Below are 23,750 nucleotides of genomic sequence, written 5' to 3'. Positions count from 1 at the left end.
CCCGGGGCTGGGTGCAGCTCAGTGGGAGTAGCTTGCTTAGCCTGCGTGAGGCCCTGGGTTCCTTGCCCAGCACTGCAAATGAAAAAAAGGAAAAGATAACAAAGATGCCGACACCCAAATCTGCCTGCCGATTCTAAGAACAGGGCCGTGAGCCGCTGCCCACCTACCACACTCAGGGCCTCAGGAGCCCGAGAGCCAGCTGTGGCCTGGGAGCTGGGTGACCTTGAGCAAGTAGCTTGACCTCTCAGATTCCTCCTGTACAAACCAGGGCTTGTGAGGCTATCCTGCACTCTGCTCTGGACCCATCCTTTGACTCTGAGTCAGTCCCCACTTCAGGGAGGGGAAGGAGCTGCTGCTGGGGGCCCTAAGCTGGCCTGGAGCACCAAGAGCAGGACTTCTGGGAAGTACTCCTTCATCCCCACCTCAGGCTCTGGCCCGAGAGGCTTCAGTGATGGGTACTGGTGCCTGTCCTGCTGGGACCCAGTGGGCATTTGGAGAAAAAAGAAAGCTTCCAGAATGGATGGAGCCAGGCTTACATTTATCAGTGGTTAAAAAAAAAAAAAAAAAAAAAAAGAGGATCAGAGAGGCAGAGGAGGCTGCCCAATGTTAACAGAGCAGGGCTCTGGGGTGGGCGCTGCCCTGGCAACCCCCTCCATGTGGCATCATCTCGAGATGCAGTCAAGACAGGAACGGGGACCCGTGGGGAGGATCCTGGGAGTTGGGGCCTGTGAATGAAGACGCCAGAGCAGGTGACCAACAATCCCCCCAAACCCAGCAGACCCTCCCAGAGGCCTGGCCACAAGACGCCAGGCCACTCAGCTGACACTGCAGCCCCCTGGCCCAGGGTGGAATCAGGCACAGAGCAGGAGGCTAGCCCAGGGTCAGCCAGGTCCCCTTCTCTCCTGCTCAGAGGCTTTGTAGAAAGGCACCTGGGCTCGGAAGCACGCGGGCACAGTGCTGCAGGGAGACTGTCGGGAGGTCTCTTACCTGGGTGCCTGGCTGGCCCTCGAGGCACAGAAGGAAGTGGGGACACCCTGGGCTCAGCGCCTTTTGAGTCGTTGGCCCAGCCCTGGTGGCGGTTAATGTTTAGCCCACTGCCGTCAATACCGATCACAAGTGAGGTTCGAAGGGCAGGAAAGCCTGGACTGTGCCCGGGCAGGTGGGTGGGTCCAGGAAGCATCGGCTAGGCCCCATCTGCCCATCCTGGTGGCCTCAGACCCCAGCCATGCAGTCATCTCCCTCTGGGCTTCAACCTCTTTGCCTTCTTGCTTTGCCTACTTCCTACTGCCCCAAGTGACCACGGGCAGCTAGAACCTGGTCAAAGCTGCTGCCCCATCTTCCCCCAGAGGCAGAGAAGGAGCTGGTGGCCCTCTGCTAACTTCAAAGGGGTCTGCAGGCGCGGGCTCTCCAGCCCTGACTCCTAACCAGGCCCATCCCTCCATAGGCCTTCCTGCTTCTGTGGGTTGCAATGGAAGAAGAGTGGGGCGTGGGGAATGGCTCCCTCTTTCTTGTTCACAGAAACAGGGTGGAATGGTGGGCAATGGGCATCTTCCAGTCTCATGGGATGTTCCGTGACCCTTCCAGCCACAGCACTGCACCCCAGCACCCTTCCTCTTCTGATGTTTCATCACCCCCAAAGTCTTCTGCTACAGATGGTGGGAGCAGCCTCCAGGAGGCCCAGGGCTCAGCCTTTGAAGAATGGCCCCAAGTGAGTCTAGACCCTGCTGGTAGGCTGGGACCACCTGGAGGAACCCGAGGCTCAGAGTGGGGGCCGCATCAGGGCCTGTGCCGTCCTGACTGGCTCACATCCTTGCCCTTTGCTCTGGTCTGAACCTCGGGGATCCAAGGGCCAATCCTACTTCCCTGCCAGCCCCAGGTGGCTCCTCCCAGCTTCATTCAGCCTCTGCCAGTAAGAAGTGGAGCCAGGAGCTCCCTGGCAGGGTGACCAGGTAGAGCCCAAGCAGAGGCAAGTCAGGTGAGGGAAGATGGCTGGAAGGTGTGGCACCCCCTGCTGGTGACAGGGAGGAACAGGGTACAGGGATGGGATCGGGCCAGAAACCAAGGGGCAGGCGGAGGGGAGGGCCAGCGGGGGCCCTTCAGGCACTCAGGACCTGGGAGAGGGACTGGCGGTGGGCACAGTTTATTCCACTTCATGCAGACACTGACCCACGCGCTCAAGGAGCTTAAAAATAATACAGAACCATACAGAGTCTGTCCCCCACCTCCCCACGAGACACGGAAAGACACTTGGCTGAGTGGGGCTGGAGTCCGAGGGTCCAGAAGCCTCTGTCTTGGGACAAGGCAGCAGGTGGCCCAGGTGGAGGGGAGGGGCAGGGCCCTTTCTCCCCAGAGGAAAAGTGCACAGACGGGGTCGAGGCCCCAAGGCAGGGAACCCCACTCTCACAGCGGATTGGCAACAGGCAGGCCGGGCAGCTGTCCTTCAGAGGCCATCCCCTGAAAGGCCCAGGACTGGCCCAGCTATGGGTCGCCACTCTCAGGAGGTCTGGGAGCTGGTGGCACCCCTGGGGCAGGTGGAGAGGGTGGGTGGGCAGTGTCCCACCAGGTCCTGAAAGCCCTGGTCTCAGTCCTGGGCCTCCTCCGAGCGCCACTTGAGAGCATGGTCCTTGTGGGCATCGGGCAGGATCTGGTTGCGCATGCCCCCGAGCAGGTTGGACGTGGCCTCCGTGGCTAGGATGAATGGCCTCACCACCGTTGGGGGCAGCTGGCGGATCACCCCTCCCACGGCGCCCGTCAACCCCTTCTGCTCATGGCCCCGCGACGCCACATCACAGATGGTCTGAGCTGTGTCCAGGATGCCCTGTGGAGGTCAGAGGTCAGTGCAAGGGTCTGAGTGAGGAGGTGGGTGCGGGGTGACTGGGAGCAGGGCTGGGGCGTCACTCACCTCTCGAACGGTGTCATAGGCCTTGGCCACGCCTTCCCGGAGGTCAGCGGGCTGCTGGCCCTTGCGCAGCCTCCGAGCAGAGCGCTTGTCCTGCAGGGAGCGGGAGATGGGCGCCGCCGGGGACAGGATGTCGTACACTGTCTCAGCTGTGGCCTGAAGGACACAGGAGAGTTGGCCAGGCAGCACACTGGCACCTAGGCCCCCAGGCCAGCTCAGGGACCCTGCCATCCCTCAGCCTCTCCACACTCAGCCTCCGCTATGCACCCTGGGCGCCTGTTCCCAGCCACTTTCCTGCTCCTCCTTTTCCATGGCTCCTGCCGCCCAGGTCAGGGAATTTCAAACAGCACATGACCCCTGGGGGCTCCTCATGTCTCCCCAAACCGGAACCCTTTCCCCACTACCTGCCACACCCAGGTAGGCTTCTCATGGCTGCCACCAACGAGCTCACCGGAGGAGGACTGGCCCCGGAGACCCCACTGACCATCACTGAGCCCCAGCTTCCTCTGCCCTTGGGCTCCTCTGTTCTCTTTACCCCCACACGGGCCCCCGGTATCACTCTTTCCCACCCAACTTAACACACTTGGGGCTCCCTGTGCTTGTCTCCCCAGGTTCCCATTTTGAGACCTCGTCCTCAGCCCTCCTGGATGATCCTGCAGGCTCACCGCACCCACAATGGTCACCCCCCACCCCAGGGATGACACACTGTGTGCTGCTGCCGCAGGACTGTCCTCCTCACAGGCCAGCTCCCTGATGCCCTTGAGGACCCCTTGGGCCTGCGAAGTATATGGCCTGAGCAAACCAGGGCCAAACTATAAATAGTGCTTCTCCTGCCCTCCTTCTCAGGCACCCCTGAGCATGAAGACACAGTGGGTGGAAGCCACCGTGTGCCTCAGGGCTATGCAGCTGCGGGCCATCATTGGGCCTCTCCTCTCCAGGACTGTTTCTCCAAAACGAGGCCGCAGAACTGACTGGACCCTCTCAGCAGCTTTGTGGGCAGACTGAAGGCGCGGAGGGACAGGGGGCTGCTGGTGCTTCCTTCCCCCGTGGCCAGAGCCTGCGCTCACCTGGATGGCCTGCACCAACCGGTTGCTCAGTTCCAGGGCAGCAGAGGCCGTGGACGAGCCGAAGGAGGCGGCCCCACGCTGCAGCCCTCGCATGAGGCGCCCGTCCTTCCTGTACTGCTCAATGGGCAGCCACAGCAGGTCCCGGAACCCTTGGACTGGGGGAGATGGGGCTGTCAGAGATGCCTGAGGCTGTCCTGCCTCCATTTCCACTGCCTGGCGGCCTCTTCCTCCCTCCCCCATGCAGGTGTCTCGCCGTCCAAGCGTAACGCAGTCAAGGGTCCTCAAAGCCACTTACAGAGTTGAACGACTGAGTGCATGGGACCCACGCCGCCCAGCAGGCCAGGCAGCTGGTTCTTGCGGATGTCCTGTAGCCACTCATTGAGAGCATAGCCCAGGACCTTGTCCACACCCAGGAGCCTGGGAGGAGAGATGAGAAGGGGGAGGTGGAGGAGAGTTAAGGGGCCTGGAAGGACCAAGGATCACTCTGGCAAGTACCATGGGCACCTCCCATGGTCCCACGGGCGTGTGCAGAGCAATGACTACGCCCATTACCCAGAGGAGAGACAGGCCGCCGGAGGGTTTTGGACAAGGCTACACAACCAGCGAGAAGCACAGCAAAGGGAAGGTCGGGGACCTGGCGGGCAGGGCGCTGGGGGCTGGGGGCTCACCCGTGCCGGCAGCAGAGTCGCTTTAGCTTCAGCTCGGAGCAATTGAGCTGGGCCAGGCCGATGAGGAGGCCAGCGAAAGTGCCCTAGGGAAGGGGGTCCAGTTCTGCGATGGGCACAGAGACTGATGCAAGCCCTGTCCCCAGGGAGACTTGGCCATAGCTGAGCAGAACTAGGACCCCCAGAGAGCCCAGCCCACCCTGCCCTGCCTGATGGCCCTGCTTACCACTTGATCCATGGTGACGTGCTTGCCATGATAATCCAGCCAGATGGGCACCTCAGATGTGAAGCGGAACTCCCTGGTTGAGGATACAGGGTGAGTGTCCTTTGGGCACTGACCGGTCCCCAGCAGCCTGGCCCAGGATACCTGGGCTACATCCCTACCTGAAGTAGATTGGCTGCTGCTCAACAGAGGAACCGTGTCCACTGCCAGAGGTCTCTTGTGAGCTGCTGGTGTCTGTGCTCTTGGGCTGCCCTTCCTGAGGGCTACTGGGCCGGCCTCGGGTCTCAGGGTGAGCTAAGGCGAGAGAGGCCTCAGACCAGGGGCAGACCAGGGATGGCCGGGTGCCTGGCTGCCCAGAGGCAGATACCTGGGCTCTCCCCTCCCTGGCCCAGCCTCTCACCCTCCGCAGAGGTCTCTCCTGGGACCAAGGGGTTGATGCCAGCTGCCAGACTAGTGAAGAAGTCCTTGAGGAAGAAGAGGGCATCCTGCACAGAAGTGTTTGGAGAGATCAGACTCAGAGTTATGGAGACAGCAGGGGACATGCTGGGCTCTGCCTTCACCTGGTCTGCTCACCTGGTCCACGTTGAGCCGCAGGGGCATCAGCGAGACACGGAGACAGCACTCAGGTCCACCCACATTGGTGGTGGGGGCCACGTGCAGCGCTTTGATGGTGAGCTGCGGGCAGAGAACGAGTTCCGTGCTTGCTGGGCCTCTTCCCACTCCATCAGGCCCCTTTTGCCTGCACTGGTCCCCCTGCCAGGCCCGCCCGGGCGCTGCCCTCCCCGGGCCCCCACAGCACGCGCCTGCACGCACCATGTTGGAGTGGGTACGCCGGGGCAGCCGCTCGCTCGTGTGGAGGTGCAGGAACTTGTTAATCTGGGAGGTGGCCAGCCGGTCGCGGATCTCCAGCTCTTGCACAATGAGCACCTGGCGGGACAGTGGCCGCTCTTCCAGCTCCTGGCTAGGGTCTGGGCCTACAGCCGGCTCCTCTGGGTACACCTCGTGCTGGAAGCTCACCTGTGGAGTGGACCCCGGAGGGAGGGAAGGCCTGGCGCAGGCCCCTTCTCTCAGTGACTCTGTGCCCGTTCCCACCTCAGGCCTGCATCTAGCTGCCTACTGGAGGCTTCCACGTGACAGTTTCACCAGCGGCAAATGACCTGGCTGCGCTGAACTCCGATACCTTCCCCACATCCACCTGCCCTGTCCCCACAGCCTCCGTCCCCCCGTGGCTCCAGCCCACCCTGCCACCAGTAGGGCACACTTTGGCTCCACTCAGTGCTCATCCAGGCCGCCTTGGAACCTTTTTTTTAAAAAAAATATTTATTTTTTAATTGTAGTTGAACATGATACCTTTTACTTATTTTTATGTGGTGCCAAGGGTTGAACCCAGGGCCTCGCACATGCTAGGCGAGTGCTCTACCGCTGAGCCATGACCCCAGCACCTCCCTGGAACACCTTTGAATCTTGGACTCGCTCTCCATCATCCTCCCTCCACAGCTGCCCTCGCCACCTGCCCTGGACCACCCCTGTCCACTCTCCACATGCCCAAGAGGCCATGAAGTGCTGTATGTCCCCTGAGTGCCGTGCCCCAGTCTAGACAAGCATGGCCTTGGCCTTGTTCTTCCCTCTAGACCTGCTGTCCCCATGCTCCCTGTGCCCCTCCAGCCTGTGTCATCCTCAGGCCTTGCCTCTGTGCCCCACTGCAGAGAACCTTCCTGCTAATCCTAGAGGGCTGCTGGCTCCCGCTAGGTCTCAGGCCTCTGGTCCCTGAGCCCTTGGTGAACCCACTGCTCCCAACAGCCTGGGTGCTGTCTGCCTCCGCTCAGAAGGTGGGGCCTCCCCTGCACAACTTCTCAGGACAGAAACCCTCTGGAACATTCTGTGCCTCATATACAACGTAGACCAAACCAGTGTTTCTTCCTGCCATCTGGTCCCTCCAGAGTCTGCCCATCCTCACCGTCCCACTGTCTTGAACTGAGGCAGCCTCTCCAGGCCTCAAGGGACCTCACTCCGGAAGACCAAAACCTTTCTGTGCTCTCCGAGCTCTATGAGGTCCCTGCCATCTCTGGCCTCACCTCCTCTCACTCTCCTCCCTCACTTGGCTTTGGCCCTGCTGGGGCCTGGTGGCTCCTGGAAGACCCAGCAATGCTCCCAGCTGGCAGCGCTCACATCACTCCGCCGGCTCCTGTCTGCCTTTGTTCGAAGGTCTCTGTTTCTTGAAAACAGGGCTCTTCCACCTGTTCCTCCTGCCTTTGGCTTTTTTTTTTTTTGGCCACACTAGGGCCATCTTGCTTGGCTGCTCCACTGAGAAGGCAGGCATTTTGTCTGCTAGAACCTCAGCCCAGACGTGCTCTGACAATGCTGTGCACCCCTCGGCCACACTCACCTTGCTCAGCTGGATCTCCATGAGGACCTGGTGCTGCCGCCCACTGCCTCCCTGCGTTCGCCAGGAGTTCTGGGGCCGGTTGGGACCAGAGCAGCGGGAAGGGGAGCCCCTGGGGCCTGTGAGTCCAACTCTTGCTCTGGGGAGCAGGATGAGGGACAAGGTGACAAAGGAGTTCCTGCCCTGCCCCCTGCCCCGTGAGGCCTTCCCTCCTGGGGCAAGAGACCTTCTCCCTTCTGAGTCCTAAGAGGCGGCTGGGACAAGGAAGGGGACTCAGGCCAGTGAGGGTTGCATGAGGTCAAGGTCACTAGCTGCCAAGTCAGAGCGGGGCTGGGCCTGGGCCCTGATCTCCACTGGTTGCCACCTGTACCCTTCTCCTCACCTGTGGCCAGGGTGGGGGCCAAAGTCTCGGCCCCCATAGAGGTGCCAGACCAGGGAGACCTCGCGTAGCACCACACGACTGCTGGGCACTGGGAAGTGGGCAGGTGCCCGAAGCAGGTCTGTGCTCCCCAGCGGCCGGGAGAAATGTCCATCCTGCACCACAATGGGACCTGGATGCAGCTGCGTCACCACGGGCTCCCCGTCTCGGGGCTGCCAGGAAGTCAAGCAAAGATGCATGAGCACAGAGGCAGTCTCTCCCCAGTCCTTACATCTCCCTCTCCTCTTCTACCTGTTTTTGACAAAAGATGGCCCTCTTGGGCTACCATCCCCAGAGTTTGTGTCTCAGTAATCTGACCAGGAAGCGTCAAGAGTCCACATCTCCCTGGCTCTTCCTACTGGCCTGGCAGCCACATGGTCCCCTGCTCTGCTAACCGCCCCTCCTCTTCCTCCATCTCCCACTGTCTGTCCCTCTGCTCAGGATGCCAGGCCTCCTTTCCTCTGGAAACCCACGTGTCCCCTCCAAGCCCAGCGCCCAGGCTGTCCCTGCCTGCTCTCTCACTGAGGGGGCTCCAGAAGGGCTGAGCCTGAAGGGTGGCACCAAGGCAGCCCCCACCGCACACACCGGGATGCCCAGGCCAGGAGCGTCGAGGATGCAGAACTCGTCGCTGTCCAGGGTGTCTCCATCCCCCTCCTCTTCCTTCTCCTCTTCCTTCGCCTCAGAGTGGGACCCTAAGCTGCCAGTGGAGCCTCCACTCCGCTCACCTGGGAACAGGTAGACTGAGACGGGCGAGGCCTGAGGGAGGGGCCCACCTACGGGAGACAGAATCCAGTTTAGAGAGATGCCACTGTGGGTGCCTAATTGTGTTTGCTGTCCCAAAGTGTCCCCAGCCCACCTGCAGACTGGGCCAGCTCCCGCAGGCTGCGCTCTGTGTCCAGAAGGGCATCAGCCAGGTCCCGCTGGTTGATGAGAGCCGTCTCCACTGGTGGGCACGAGGGCAGGGAGGCAGGGCTCTCGGAGAGCTGGCTCGGGCAGGGAGGAGTGATGAGTGACAGGAGGGAGTCCCCAGGGATCCCCAACCCCCCACCCTGAGGGCCATGCAGGGGAGGGGCCTGGCCAAGCCCTGGTAGCCTGTGTGGCCAGGCCTCACCTGTACCTTCTGGCCGGCGATCTCCGTGGGGCTGGGGGGCCGGGGTGGGGGGTGCAGGTCGCCTGCGCTCATTACGTACTGCAGCAGATTGGCCAGCATGGCGCAGGAGTCAGCGCAGCTGTGCACGTGAACCACATTGTTGGAGCAGCGCAGCTCGAACAGTGGCTGGCTCTGTGGGCAGATGGGCGGTGGCATCAGTGCAGGCCCCACTGCCCACCTGGGGCCCATCCTGGGAGGGCCCACAGGTCTGCCCCTGCCACAGGGAGCGCTGGCCGCCTTCCCTCAGGTGGCAGCCTGTGCAACACTCATTGAGCACATGTGCAACTCAGAGAGTGACGTGGCCCTGGCTGAGGCCACCCTGGGAGCAGGAGCGCAACCACCCATCACCTCACGCCCTCTGCCCCTACCTCAGTCCAGCAAAGGGGCCTGTTTCTCACTGAACAGAGGAGGAAACTGGGGCCCTGTAGGGCTGTCAGTGTCCCAGGACCCCTTTGGGCCCTCCTCACAGATGCCCTTGGGTGATGGGCTGAAACCCTGTCCACTCAGCAAACAGTGTGGGGCAACCAGGGGCCTGAACCTCCCCAGCAGGTGCTAATATAGCCATCAGGGCAGGGCAGGCCATGCGACCCCCTCAGACCTCCTCAGGCCCCAGTGAAGGCTACACTCACCAGTTTGCCCTCAGTGCTCCCCTTCCACGTTTTGATCACCAGTTCCAAGAGGTCCACGTCCAGGACACAGACATAATCTGAGGTAGGAGGGGAAGACAGGTTCCTATGGTCTCCCTCCAGCCAGTCCCTGCCCACCACCAGGGGGAGGATCAGGTGCACCTGGTTGTGGCCCCTGTGTGTGCGCAGGTGCACTGAAAACCCGGGCAGCAGTGGGGTGAGGACACCTCACTGCTCTGGGTATGGCGGGGGCTGTGGTCTCTCAGAGGGAAGGGAGCCAAGTCCAGGCCCTGCCCACCTCGCCGCAGATCCAGGGTCTCCACCTCACACTTATCGGACAGGTACAAGGCGGAGTCGTCAAGGATGAACCTGGTGGGGAACAGGGCTGAGAAGGGCCAGGAGCCACTGCAGCGGCAGCTTCATGGCAGACGGGCAAAGCGTGGGGCTCCTGGCAACAGGCAGAGGGACTCAAGCCCACAAGAAGCTGCTGTGTGAGGAGCCCTCCAGCTTTGGTGCTCCTGTCTGTACAATGGGCAGAGCCTGGGCTGCAGACCCTGTCGGCTGGCAGGCGCTGTGTAGGGCCACACTTGGAGTTCTCAAGGTGCTTCCCGCTCCACCACCTCACGTGGGCCTCACACAGACCTGGGCAGGGAGGCAGGGAGGGGTCCTTTTCCCTCTACAGCAAACAAGTCCTTAGTCAGGTGTGGTGGCACACGCCTGGAATCCCAACAGCTCAGGAGGCTGAGGCAGGAGGATCATGAGTTCAAAGCCAGCCTCAGAAACTTAGCAAGGCCCTAAGCAACTAAGTGAGACCCCGTCTTTCAATAAAATATAAAAAAGGGGGCTGGGACTGTGGCTCAGTGGTAGAGCGCTCGCTTAGCATGGGCGGGACCCGGGTTTGATTCTCAGCACCACATACAAAAAAAAAAAAAGGCATTGTGTTGTGTCCATCTGTAAAAAAGATTCTCTCTCTCTCTAAAAAAAATATATATATATTTATATATATGGGCTGGGGCTCAGTGATAAAGCACTTGCCTAGCATGCGTGAGGCACTAAATTTAATCCTCAGCACAACATAAAAATAAATAAAAGTTGGGGCTGGGATTGTGGCTCAGTGGTAGAGCGCTCGCTTAGCATGGGCGGGACCCGGGTTCGATTCTCAGCACCACATAAAAAAATAAAAAAGACATTGTGTTGTGTTCATCTATACCTAAAAAATAAACATTAAAAAATTTTTTAAAAAAATAATAAAAGTATGGTGTTCAAGTACACTAAAAAATATTTTTTAAAAAAGGGCTGGGGATGTGGGAGTGGTTAAGTGGTCTTGGGTTCAATCCCTGGCAAATAAATATATAGAGAAAAATAAAATAAAACAGGCCAGGTGCTTAAGTTCTTGAGGCTGGCTTTGAACTCATGATCCTCCCGCCTCAGCCTCCAGAGCCACTGGGATTACAGGTGTGCACCACTGCGCCTGGCTATGTATGCTTCTTTCCAGTCTTTTCTATGCAGTCATATGTGTGTTTGTGTGTGTGTGTGTGTGTGTGTGTGTGTGTGTATTCACCAACCTGCAGGGCCAAGGAACAAACCTTACACATGCTAGGCAAGCACCTTGCCACTGAGCTAAACCCCCAACTCTCATTTTTAAAATATTTTTTAACATTATTCCTCAACTTTATATTAATGGTTACACAGTATCTCAGGGGTGAGGCATATTTATTTATTCAGTGGTGATTTGGGGACACTTAGATTGTTTAAGTTTGAACTTTTATTTTTTAAATTTTGCCTTGCTAAGGATGGAACCCAGGGCCTCACACTAGTGTCCCCAGCACTAGTTTGAACCATTCTGTTACACTACAGAGACTTGAACTCTACCTCTCTTATCCTCTTATCCTCAGGCAACCCCTAGAAGAGAGATCACCAGGTCAGAGAGTATCCCTTGTAAGGATCTGATTTGGGGCAACCAGCTCCACTCTAAGATGGAAACAACTCACATTCCTGCAAAAGGTACCTTCACCTGAACATCAGACAGGCCCAGACGGGCCTGAGGACACAGAGCAGGTTGGCAGCCACAGCCCCACTGGGGTGGGACTGATGGCATGTGGGGCAGCCTGCGTACCTGAGCAAGAAGGTGGATGTGTCCATGACGATGTTGCTGGAGAGGGTGAAGGTCTCAGCAGTAAGGAGGACACGAACAGGGAGGTAGAGGGGCCTAGAGGACACACTTGGGCTGGGGCAGGCTCCTTACATCTGAAGCCTGCCCCTGGCTCCTTCCCCAGCCCGGCTCTGGCCCTGACCCACGCCCATCCAGCCTGGTTACCTGTAGTCCACAGCGCAGGAGAACAGATGTGTGTGCAGGACAGTGATGACTGTTGGGGGCAGATAGCCCAGCACGGGGTCATCCAGCACATCTAAGAACTCCAGCAGCTTTGGAAGCCAGGCCAGGGAGGGATAATGAGCACGAGACAGCCCCCTCTTCCAATACCTCCCTGTCCTGGCCACTACCCAGCACCCCACCTGCTGCCCCTGAGCTGTGCACCACACCCCTTGCTAGGAGGTCCAGCCAAGGTCAGCTCCAGCCCAGCTGGTATCCCTCACCAGCTTCAACCCCTTTGACCCGCCCACCCAATCCAAAGTCCAGAGTCCTGGGCCAAGCGACTTCCCAGGCCCCTTCTGTTCACCTGGGAGTGCCAGCTCTGTTCAGGTAGGGCCATGTAGTGGCGCAGGGTGGCTTTGTGCAACCTTAGTGTCACCAGGAACTCCTGAGGGGGGGAGCAGTCAGAGCAGTGGGGAGCCCAACCCCAGCAGGCCCTGAGGAGGTGGCTGCCCAGCCAGGCGGGAAGGTGGAGTCAGGAAAAGCTGTACCTTGACATTCTTGTGGGGGTCCAGGTGGATGCGCACGGCGGCAGACAGCATGGGAGGGCCCTGGCCCTTGCGGCCTGAGGCTCCCCGCTCAGTCACCCCTTCCTCTGAGGGGTAGATGGTTGGGGCCAGCTGGGTTGGGGGAGTAAAGCTGGGCAGTTCCAGGTGACTGGACAGCAGGTAGTTGTCCACAGCCGCTGCAGAGGGATCTCACTGAGCCCATGCCAAGGCCACTGGCCACCCACTCTGCTCAGGGGCCCATTCCCAGAGAGCCCCCCACCCTTCACACCTCGGTGGTAGAGTGTGGCCTTTTCAGCCTCGAGGCAGAAGTAGCCGAGCCCCGGCTGGCCGCGGTACTGAGAGACACTGAAGATGGTGCCCCGTTCCACATCCAGCACCAGCTCCCCATGTGCGACCTCCAGCCGCCTCCCACCTTCGTCCTGCAGAGACAGAGCACCCACCTGTGCCACCTGCTTCGTTTGGTGGCTCCAGGCCTTGGGAGAAGTGTCACCTAGAGGCCTACCTGCAGGCACTTGCCTCTTCTGACATATGAGAATGATCCCTGCCTCTTGCTCCGTCTAAGGGACCAAATTCCCACCTGCCCCCCAGCATGGTTTCACCCAGAGGGGGTGTCAGGAAGTTGCTGACAGGCACAATGGAACTGGGTGGCGGGTGGGTGCTGGTGGCCACCTGGCCTTTGGCTCTCCATATCCCTGCCCTGGAGCTGCCATGTTGGTGCTGCCCCCTGTCACGGGGGTCTGGAGCAAGGGCTTGTCTTGCCACGGCTGCCCTCACCTTGGCCTCACAGAGGGCTGTGATCCGACCCTTCAGCACCGTCACCAGCGTAGAGAAGGTACTCTGGGAGTGACGGCGTCGGGGCTCAGGGGCAGGGGCCTGGTGGACACCTGAGGCCCCCACCGAGAAGAAGTGGGTGTCCTCATCATCCGAGTCAGAGTCTGGCAAGATTAAGGCGGCTGGTGGGATGGAGACCTGGCAGGCCTGCCCAGCCCTGCCCACACGTGGGGTCCTCCCGTCAGCCCGGCTCGAGAGCACCCCTCATACCCAGCTTGAAGGCTGACTTGCACATCTTGAAGTTGTCGTGCCAGAAGCCGGAGGAGCCCAGGAAGCCAGGGGGTTGAGAGGCAGGGTCAGGGGTGGGAAGCAGGTCCGCGGGCTCCCACATGAGCAGGTCATTGTTGATCCTGAGAAGGGAGGGGGGAGGATAGGTGAGGGAGGACAGGGTCCGGCCCCCGGCCCAGCCCGCCTGCCCCGTGCTGCCACCTGTTGTAGATGCTCTCGTAGACCTCCTTGCTGGGCAGGAAGATGTGGGCGCTGGGCAGAAGCACCTCCAGGCCACAGCGGGACAGCGCCAGAGTCCGGCTCTGGAACGTCCTCATTTCCTCAGGGTCTCCAGGGATCACCATCTGGACAGGGCGAAGAGACCCCCAGCAGGACAGTCATCTCCGCCTGGCCGGGCCTGTCCCTACTCCAGCTCACTCGTTCACTCACTTATCCACTCACAGGAGCCCTTCTCTGTGTGAACGGGTGATGCCCACCTGGGACCAGCACTAGTGGCATGCCAACCTTGCTCTGAGGGCACAGACTCTTTCACCCTCACAAGGGCCCTTGAGACAGAGCTCCTTGTGCCTACTTCCCAAAAGAGAAAACTCATCTGCAGGCAACACTCCAAGTGGTCAGAGCCACGGAGAGGCCCGGCCTGCCACCAATACAGGCAGTGTGGCCCACAGAACAGTCCCTCTGCTGCCCCTCACTCAGCAACTTCAAAGAGCACCTGAGGCCGAGTATAAACTGCCAACAACAGCTGAGCCAGGCTGCAGGCCTGATCTTCCCGACCACCGGGCCTGCCCTTGCCAGGGAGCTTCCCTCCCGACCCCTGAGCACAGGTGGGTGCTTCAGAGTCCCTTATTGGCCTGAAATAATCAAAGAAACAAAATCCTCCCACTTGTGTTGGGTCACCTCATGTCCACCCCAGGGAGTCCTGTCACTGAACCACAGTCACATAGGTGGCTCCCAAGGCAGCGCTGCAAGGGGGGGGGGGGCAGGGAAGAGGGGGCGGGGCAGGCTCACCTCCTCCGTCTCATACATGGTCCTCTTAGAGGAGAAGGGCGAGGGCTCAGGCTCTCGCAGCTCGCACGGACTCTCGGTGGACAGCTCCAGGTCTTCTCCCTTCTCTGGGGCCGTCTCCCACTGTGTGCTGCCGGACTGGGGGTCCAGGGTCAACACTATCCTACCAGGGCAAAGGCCTGTCACTGGCCTGTAGGGCCCCTGGGACCCGGGCCTCGGCTGGCCTCCTGCACTCCAGTGGCAGGACCCTCCCCTCCGGCTGCTCCTTCCAGAGACTCCACTTACTGGGGGAGGAAGTACTTGTGTCCAGGACTCTTGGGGTCCAGGGCTTTGGAGACACGGAGGCAGGGGACAGGTGGCTTTTCTCCATCTTCATAGATTCCTGGAGGAGATGGAGAGGGGTGAGGATCATCTCTGAGACCTCTCTCATTTTTCCCCATTGCTGGGTCCAGTCAGACACTCACAGACTGCGGATAAAGGGTCCCCTCTGCCTGTTGCCCAGGAGGCCAGGGATAGTCACGCTACTGTTCCCCAAAACTGGTAAGAGCCTGTGCCAGGATCTGCTCTGTGACCCACTTGCCCCAAGTCCACCTCTCCCCAAGGCCCAGGCCCCCTGCCCCGGGTGTTGTTCCCAAGGGCTCTTACCATGCAGGTCAGAGCAGGTGAGTTCCAGGCGGGTGGGGGCTGGGGGGCCAGGCCCACTGCTAAGCTCGGACCGGAACTGAGGATCACTCAGCTCCAGCCGCAGTTGCTCAGCCCGCACAGCCCGGCCTGCCCAAGGGTCCCGCTCGGGCCTCAGGTCAGCGATGGGAAATCGCAGCCTCAGTGTGGCCCGGGGTGCTGAAAGCCGAAATACTGTCTGCTGCTCAGTGGCTGGTGGAGGCTCTGCCTGCGGAAGGGTCAGGCGTCAGAGATGCCAGGGCCCTTGATACTATGGTCAAAGGCCAGAGGATCAGAGCTCTGTTCCCCATCCCAGTTCATTGGGATGTCTCACCAGAAGGCCAGCAGGAGGCTCAGGGGGTGTGGTGGCCATGTGCAACAGGGCAGCCAGGCGATCCAGGGCCCCCAGCTCCACATCTGCTTGAAAATCGGCTAGGTCCAGGGCCAGTTCTGAGTGGCAATGGCGGGCAATGGAGCGCCGGGGCCGGCTCTGTGTGGGGGCAAGAGTTTTGGACTGGTGAGGGCTGCAGGGCAGGTGAGAGCAGGACAGGAAGGGGCTTCCTCAAACAAAAATAAAACCTGAGTCCTTCCTCATGGTGGAAGAGCTTGGTAGGGGCCCAAGGAGACTGGGACTTTCAATACCCTGCCCTGTTGGACGACTCGCTGGTTTATTTAATAAAAGCCACCCAATATTTGCTCCTCCCACCTCAGAGGCTCAGCAGAGAGCAGCCCTGTTGAGACTCTTAGCAACCAGGCTAAGGGACAGCATGGATGGAGCACGGGGTCCATGACCCTGGGAAAAGAGCCTCTCAGCCTGGGATGGGAGGTGGTTACCTTGGGCACCCGGCGCAGAGTCTGTGTGTGGCGCAGGTGGGCACAGGGCCGAGCTGAGGCCTGGGAGCCCATGTTACTGGGGAAACTCAGGATCTGGGATGGGACATGGCCGGTGAAGAGGGTCAGGTAGGCCTGGGAGCCCACCTAACCCCCAGGCCCTGCCTCCACCCTCACCTCTGTGTACTCGGGCTCCGAAGTGCCCCTGGGCCACAAGCACTCCAGCACCTCCAGCTGCCCAAAGCGTACTTCCGTGCTGCTCGTCCGCCGGCCCCTACTGCCGGTCCGCAGCTCCCAGGACAGCTGCACAGCTGTGCCTGTGAGCCTGCAGGGAAGAAGACAGGCATCAGAGGGTGGGCTTGGGGATTCCAGGAGTCTCTTTACAGGCCCCTTCCTCGGGCTTGTGGCTTATACCGGACGTGGCTACAGGGGCAGGCTTTCTGGAAGCGCGGCCGGAGGTGGTGGAATTCTCGGGAGCCGAACGGCCCATCCTTGGCAGCATCAAACTCAGCAAAAAAATGGGTGGCGAGGTCAGGTGGTCCAGAAGATGGGGCAGAAGTCTGAAGCAAAGTCAGGGTCACACCCCCCAGGGTCATCTTCAGCAGTGAATCAGGGCGCATGGTGTCCGGAATGGGTGTGGGGGCCGCCTTGCCTGAGGGGACAGAGATTTCATTAGGGGCTCCTAGGAGCTTACGGGCACCCCAGCGAGTGTGAGAGTCAGCCACAAAGCTGGCCAAGCTGGACTATGGGGGGAGGCTAAATCTGCCTCACCATATAGCTCTAGCAGGGGGCTCAGTCAGGCAAAGGTGACAATAAACACCTTCTGTACACCAGGCCCTCCGCCCAGGCTGTTTAACCTCCTCAAGGTGCTAGAAGGATTCATTGGTATGATAGGCACCCAGCCCAGTGCCTGACCCACAGTAAGCTCTCACACCAACCAAACAACATCCAGATCTTTTATCAGTCTCAGAGCTTAAATGCTTGACCAAGAGTGCTGACTTAGATCCTGAGGCCCCATCCATTACATCACCAGCTTCCCAAATTAGGTCTCTGGGGAGCCACATCACAGTGGCAGGTGTCTCCAGGCATCACTGGGGTCTACTACATGCATCTGAGATCCGAGGCATCCAGGCCCCTTTCAGCCCTCCTCACCTCTAGAGGGCTGTCCAGGGTACTCAACTCACCAGCTGCGGGGGTAGGGGCAGAGAGTCGGCGGGAAGCCATGTTGCTATGCATAGAGGAGCCCAGGTCCACATCAGAGAGGGAGAGCTCAGAGACTGCTGAGGTCACACTGCTCGTAAGGCCAGTCATGGAAAAGAAGAGGTCTAGGGACAAGGTGAAAGGTGTGAGGGACAGAAGCTGGGCCCCTGGACTCTTGCACCCACATACATTGCCCCTCCAACCTGCATCTGCCCTACACCCACCAGTGCCGTCCAAGTTGACAAGAGGGTTGGGGAGGGGCTCTGGGCTGAGAGGCTCGGCCACAGCACCCGCCTGCAGCTGCTGGTTCAGGTCCTGCTCGATCAGCCACAGGTCTTCAGCACCGAGCGGGCGGCTCTTGTTCAGCTTGTCAGCCAGGCCTTCAGGGTCTAGGGGAGGGCATTTCAATCCAACCTGGCTGGCACTCCCTGCCACCCACTCCCTGGACCGCCCAGAGGCCTCACCTGTAAGGCTAACAGCACTAAGCAGATCCTGAAGCTGCTGGAGCTGCCGTGGGGTCAGAAGCAGGTGCAGAGAGCCCAGCTGTCCTGCCACCTCCAACTGGGTGCCAAAGGGACAGCCATGAAGTCCAAACTCACCACCCGCCCCCTTGAGATGTGCCGCCCACCTGTCCTTACGCTGGGGAATCAGGATGCCACGCTGACGAGGATAACATCTGTTAACAACTAGCTGATGACCCTGGCCACAACTGAGTCTGGGGCTCAGTTTCTCTAGTTGCAAAGAAAGTAATAACTTCCCCCGCTTGACATCGTCCCTCTGGCCTGGGCACGAGCAGCATTGCTAAGGAGGAGTCTGGGATGGGACACACTGCTCCAACCTCCGGGCCTGGGACCCACCTTGGGGCCTGGGAAGGCCTCGTTCTGCTTCAGCTTCACCATCAGCTCCATGTACCCTGAGCAGCTGCCGATTTGCAAGGGAGGCTCTGGCGGTTCTACCTGGAGGCAGAGAGTTGAGAAAAGTTGGTGATGGTCTGAGGGATGGGAGCAGGGTGAGGGGGCTCAAGGGTGTGAGAATCATCAGCCCACCTGCGGGGGGAACTCTTCGAAGTGCAGACGCACCCCTGCCAGCTGCAGCAGCTTGTGCAGGAAGGCTGGTGGCTGGTGCACATCTACCGGTGGCGCCTGGCTTGGGTCCCGCACTGCCTCGTCACAGTACTCCAGTCTGGGGAGTGTAGGGTCAGCTCTTGTCCTGGCCACCCCAGGCCTGGAGCCCTTTCTCCACACAGTGTTCTGTTCTAGGGGCATGGGTTGGGGAGCCCAGCGTGCAGAGCTGCCCGTCATGCCCATGGTGGCCATCCTGGACCACCATGTCCACCTTGGGGGCTCAGGCCAGGCCTTGGTCCTCTGACCCTCAGCAGCTAACCTGTCTTTGGGGCTCAGTTTCTCCAGGCCTGGACGACAGTTCCAGGCTCCAAACACAGCCCACCCCAACAACTTCACTACCGCCCAGCCTAACCCTGCCCTGCCCTGCCACTTCCCAAGAGCCTGATCCAGGGATGGGGGCCAGGGCAAGACCATCCAGCAGCCTCCCCCCGTCCCCGAGCCCACCCCATGTGGCTGGCCCCTACCTCTGTACATGGACCTCCACAGCCACACCGTGCTCCCCATCACCTGGTGAGTGCTCCACCCTCACAACAGTGTTCAGGAAGGTCACCTTGATTCTCCGCAGCACTGGGGGGGGGTGGTCTTGGATCAGGTGGGGTGACAAGATGGTAGTCTCCCAGCTGGGCAGCAGGGTTACTGCCTGAGCCCCCTGTCCTATGGCCCAGAGGGGTCTGCTCACCAGTCTCAATGGTCTGGGCAAACATCTCCAGTCCCTCCAGAGGCTGTGGGGGCTCAGAGGGCTCAGGGAGCCCCTCCCGCAGACACTCCTGAGCCAGCTGCAGGCTTGTGGTCATGCAGGAGGCCCAGCTCTGCGAGTCAGCAGCCCCTGGCCCTGTGGGAAAGAAAAGGTTCTTAGGGCAGACGCGCTCGGTCAGCTCCAGACTGCCCGGCCCTGGCCTTGCCTTGCCCTCACCTTGTCCCCGGCGGGGCTGCAGGGTGAGCTGGAGGCCTGACACGCGCACGGTGCAGTGATCAGTGAGCAGCGCAGCCCAGGGCACAGCCACCTCGATGGAGCCCACAAAGCCTTCCACCAGCTCTAGTGGCGACTCCATTGACTCCAGAACCTCATTCACAGACTGGAAACGAGCAGGGGACAAAGTGGTTTAGTGAAACCCCACATCCAGCTGACAGCCACAGCCTTTCCAGTTACTGTCACACAGAGCACTCAGCTTTCCCTGTCCCTCCATGTGCTATCTACAAGGCCCTACCTTGGCTCATGCTGTTCCCTGCTCCTGGCCTGCTCCATCATCTAAAGCCACTTAACCCTTTAAGCCAGCTCAAATGTCTCCTTCTATGTGAAGTTAAAATTGTTTACTGAGGCCAGGCACAGTGGCGCACGCCTGTAATCCCAGTGGCTCAGGAGGCTGAGACAGGAGGATTGTAAGTTCAAAGCCAGCCTCAGCAAAAGTGAGGCGCTAAGCAACTCAGTGAGACCCTGTCTCTAAATAAAATGCAAAATAGGGCTAGTGATGGCTCAGTGGTTGAGTGCCCCTGAGTTCAATCTCCAGTACCAAAAAAGTTTATTGAGCAACTTCTATGTGCACATGCCAAGGCTCCATGGGTATATGTTCTAGACATGGGGATAACACACACACAGGCCTGGCAGAGAGAACAGCAGCACCCCCCATTCACCCTGGGCAAACAGAGTTCAAGGGAAGAATGTCCAGGAGAGGGCTGACCTGAGGTGGGAAGGAGCCTCTGAACCCCAGACACATGGTGTAGCTCTGAGGCACGAGGGTAAACCCCTAGTGAAGACATCTGTGCTGGCTTTGCACCCTCACCAGCCTGGGAGCTCCTCAAGGGCAGCAGCACACTTGCCTTCTCCCTGCGACCCCAGGTGCTCTGGGTGCTAATACCAGAGAGGGCTTCAGTAAGCATCTGCCTGACCCGTGAATGAACAGGTACCAATAGAGCCACAGAGTCCAAATTTCCTACCCAGAGGCCAATGGATGGGGAAATTTAGGTCTGGAAAGAAGGGACTACTTGTCACCCCTTGTACTGTGAGGACTGAGGGTGGGACCTGGGCCTCTCTCCCAGACAGGCAGTCTCTTGGGGGCCTTTAAGGTGAGCTGCAGGCTGAGGACCTGGGAGGACGGCTGGTTAGCAATATAGTGCCTGCATTTTCCCCAGGTCAGGAGGAAAGCAGGCTAGCTAGGAGTCCCATGGGTCCCCAACAAGAGGGCAGGGCACAAAGGAATAGGGGTGTTTTCTGTTGTTGAAAAGAGAAAGGGAAGTTCAGAGGTCTGGGCCAGCTTACAGGCCAATCTAAGAGGCCAAGTTCAGAGGTCCGAGGAGACCTACACTGGAATTCACAGACCACGGGCTGCTGGGAAGTGCCTCCAACTCAGGGCTCAGCTCCCACTCCCCTATTTGCACCCAAGTTCTGGCCACCTCTAAGCCTTAGCTCTTCCTTCCCAGAACTACAGATCCCTGGGGCCAGCCAAAAAATGAGAAGGCCCTGCCCCCACGCCTAACCTGCTGCTCTGGACCTTAAGGGCTGACCCAGTACCAGCCTTAAACTGGTGCCTCTAATTGGTGGCTCCTGGGCTACTCCCCAGGTCAGCTGAGCTGTGAGTCAGGGGCCCCTCACCCACCACCCCCCAGCCTCAAGCCTTGGACAAGACCCAGGCTCACTCTGGCTTCCTCAGCATCTCTTAACTTCCTCGTTGCCCAAGGCCAGACCTTCACATCCTTCCTAGAGGGCTGCCCTCCAGGTAGAGATGATGGGTCCCAAGTCCCTCCCTAAACCCAGGCTTGGTCCCTCCTACTCTCCCTAAAGCAGGAAGTAGACAGCGGCAGAGTCACACGAGGTGTTGATCAACACGGGTGCTGACGCCGTTGTTGACATCCACATCCGGAGGCGAACCCCACCCACCGGCCCAGGATCCTGGGGTCAGGAGGTCGCGGCGCACTTTCCACAAGTGCCCCCACAGGGCTGTGGACCACGACAGCCTTTCCTACCAGCTGCTTCAGCCCAAATCTGTCGCTGCCCTGGCCCCACTACATGGGAGTCCCCGTTCCTGGGCTTTCTCTTCACCCACTCTAGCACCTAGGTATCACCCTCAACTCTGCCCCCAAACTCAATGTGACCATGCTGTCATTCTCCAGACAAGCGACATCCCCTCTCCTAGCCTGTTTCTCCTCCGGTGAAGTGGAGACCCGGACTCCTTCCCTTCCAGCTTGTTGCTCTGGCAAGGAACTGAAGCCACCAGCGGGGTGCCTCCGACTCCTGGAGAGGGCCCTGCTCCCCTGGCCTCTCACGCCGGTGCCTGCTCTTTCGGCTGGAATTGATCCTTTGGCAGCCTCAGGTCGCTGCGCTCCCGCCCTCCGCGCCTGCCCGAGCTCGGGCCTGGCTTCTCACCCAGGTCTCCAGGTGGATATCCCGCAGAGCAACGCTGCCCTTGTACAGATCCAGGCTGAGCTGGTCCAGGCTGAGGTGTTCCTGAAAGAAGTGCCCCAAGTAATGGTGCAGCAAGTAGCGGCAGACCCGCTCTTTCACACAGTTCGACCATGGCCACAGCCATCGTGACATCTCGGAGACCGCCTGGCCCCGGCCGCCTCCGCTTGCCGCCAGCCGGTGATCCCTGTCCGGCTGCGCTGTTCACTAGAGCCCCCGGCTTGCCCCACCGCTTCTCTCAGCGCCAGGCCGCGCCCCCAGCTGTCCAGCCACGCCCCCATGCTCACTGCCATTGGCCATTGGAAAGGGCGAGGCCCGCTGATTGGCCGCAAGAGGAGGAGCTTTCGGGAGCGAAAAAGGGACTGGGTTCTTGGCATGATATAGTGCCCTCAAACATGATTTACGCTTGCGTATAAATACTGTGTGGGAGGACCTTTAACCTCCCTTCTACAGACTCTGGAAGGCTGTTGTTGTAGGTTGCGGGGGGCGGGGGGGGGGCGGTCCCGCAGAGGAATGCGCATGTGCCGACTCGTCCGACTACTTTAGGTAGTTGGGAAGAATTTAAAGGGACAGTATCACATCAAACTTCGTAGAAGGCTTTCAGAGGAATCAAGTCAGCATGGTATCTGTAGCATGCCTCTGTGGAAACAAGTGAATAAACATTTGCGTTTTATGAAACCCTTTACCATTCTGTATGTCATTTAAACTTCTTAACTCTCTGAAGTAGTGATTATTGTCATCAATTTACAGGTTTAGGGAGGTTGCTGGGTCCACCAGGAAGGTCTTTTATTCCACTCCTCACCAAGGAATGTGCCACAGAAGATTAGCTGACCCACCCTTCTCTCCGCAGCTGGTCAGGCCTGGGGGCCCTCTCTAGAATAATAATAGCTTTTCATATCTCTAATCCTAAAATCAATAAAGATTGGATTCTACCTCGCTCCAGAGAGGCATTCATTGTTTTTGAACAGCCTGTGAGTGGAGAACGGTTTTTACATTTTTAAATGGATGGGGTGGAGTGGGGAATCAAAAGAATTGACATTTCATGACATGAAAAATCATATTTCAGTGTCCGTGAATACAATCTTATTGGAATATGGCCATACTCTCTTCGAATGCTGTTCTGTGCTCTTTTCTAGCTGCATTGGCAGAGTCATACACTTGAAGCAGAGGCCTGCGAAGCCTAAAATATTTGTTTTCTGGCCCTTTACAGAAAAACTTTGCTGACTCCTGCTCTACACTTTGGCCACAAAATCTCTTCCATCATGGGAGACCTCAGGGGTCCACTGGTAAATGATTATTCTATTTTAGGTTTACTAGGAAGTTGGAATCTATTTAAGTCTAATGCCAAAAGTCAGCTGGAAGCATGGCCCAGGGGGTCAGAGACCTGGATCCCAATCCCAGCCCTTGGTGTCCTGAGGGAAGTCACCACTCTTCTGTAAGCCTGGATTTTATCCCTGTACCCTTTGGTGAGGATAGTAGGCTCATTACACGGAGAAGACTGAGGATCAGCCTCCAAGAGATTCCAGGAGACATTGGGAAGGCCCCATTGGGGGAAGTGGGCTGACATGGCCATTCAAAAGGTATTTGTGGAATGATTCAAGAGAATTCTGTCTTCCATGACAGGTTAGGGACAGGGCTGTGCTCATCAGTTGTTTATTAAATGAATACTGATAAAAACAATAGACCCTATGAATTGAGCTTACGTGATGTTCTCTGTCCTTGTGACCTTACACACATTATTTCTTCTGCTCTTCTCCATAAGCTTGTTAGGGAGGCATTATGAATACCCCCATTTTGTGGGAGAGGAAACTGAGGCTGCATGCCCAAGTGCCTGTGGAGCAACTGAACGAATGAGTTCCACTGTACCACAGGCGCTGGGCACAGAAGGGTATATTCTCCAAGAGTCCAGGAAAGTGTCCAGGGAGCACTACCTACAGTGGGACACTCCCTAGCCCAGTGTTCCCTGAGGTGGCAGGGCCAGGCTGCGCTCACATCTGCTCTCACATCTGCGCTCACATCTGTAACTTGACTGGCTACCACATGTGCCTCTTAGGATTAAGTGCCTGGGAGTCCACCCCTGAGCCCAATTCCCAGTACAGTGTGGGAGCCACAGCACGGCACTAGGACGGAGAGGGGACACAAAGTTCCTTCTGTCACCTTCCC

General features: G+C 58.9%; 1 protein-coding gene across 2 annotated transcripts; it reads right to left on the bottom strand.

Annotated features, from left to right (window-relative positions):
• Nucleotides 1-2,124: 2,124 nt before the first annotated feature.
• On the bottom strand, nt 2,125-21,829 carry Atg2a (autophagy related 2A). Of its 2 annotated transcripts, none has more exons than XM_026396485.2 (41): nt 21,552-21,829; nt 19,104-19,266; nt 18,870-19,022; nt 18,655-18,757; nt 18,113-18,248; nt 17,924-18,022; nt 17,531-17,627; nt 17,291-17,455; nt 17,051-17,191; nt 16,281-16,518; nt 16,044-16,191; nt 15,870-15,962; nt 15,370-15,525; nt 15,021-15,264; nt 14,661-14,757; nt 14,379-14,538; nt 13,572-13,714; nt 13,353-13,492; nt 13,086-13,246; nt 12,580-12,730; nt 12,294-12,487; nt 12,110-12,190; nt 11,749-11,855; nt 11,548-11,640; nt 9,730-9,800; nt 9,435-9,511; nt 8,767-8,937; nt 8,512-8,638; nt 8,241-8,428; nt 7,620-7,828; nt 7,241-7,376; nt 5,668-5,871; nt 5,428-5,529; nt 5,255-5,339; nt 5,016-5,148; nt 4,858-4,930; nt 4,635-4,717; nt 4,262-4,383; nt 3,967-4,121; nt 2,903-3,055; nt 2,125-2,818 (listed from the first exon to the last, which is right to left on the bottom strand). In XM_026396485.2, the coding sequence occupies exons 1-41, from the start codon at nt 21,720-21,722 to the stop codon at nt 2,582-2,584; spliced, it is 5,760 nt and encodes a 1,919-aa protein (XP_026252270.2). In that variant the 5' UTR covers nt 21,723-21,829; the 3' UTR covers nt 2,125-2,581. The 2 variants fall into 2 exon arrangements, with proteins under 2 accessions (XP_026252270.2, XP_026252271.2); XM_026396486.2 differs by having other exon boundaries at nt 8,773-8,937.
• Between the last annotated feature and the right edge of the window lie 1,921 nt (nt 21,830-23,750).

The sequence above is a fragment of the Urocitellus parryii genome, chromosome 4, assembly GCF_045843805.1.
Source record: "Urocitellus parryii isolate mUroPar1 chromosome 4, mUroPar1.hap1, whole genome shotgun sequence".
Classification (NCBI taxonomy): Eukaryota; Metazoa; Chordata; class Mammalia; order Rodentia; family Sciuridae; genus Urocitellus; species Urocitellus parryii.
The sequence above is the reverse complement of the archived record's forward strand: the minus strand, read 5'-3'. Positions and strand labels throughout refer to the sequence as shown.

Excerpts from the sequence above, each read along its gene's own strand:
- Atg2a (XM_026396485.2), bottom strand. The coding sequence starts at position 21,722 with ATGTCACGATGGCTGTGGCCATGGTCGAACTGTGTGAAAGAGCGGGTC. Across the intron at positions 19,267-21,551 it reads ATATCCACCTGGAGACCTGG|TCTGTGAATGAGGTTCTGGA; the intron begins GTGAGAAGCCAG and ends GCTCGTTTCCAG. Across the intron at positions 4,931-5,015 it reads CAGCAGCCAATCTACTTCAG|GGAGTTCCGCTTCACATCTG; the intron begins GTAGGGATGTAG and ends ATCCTCAACCAG.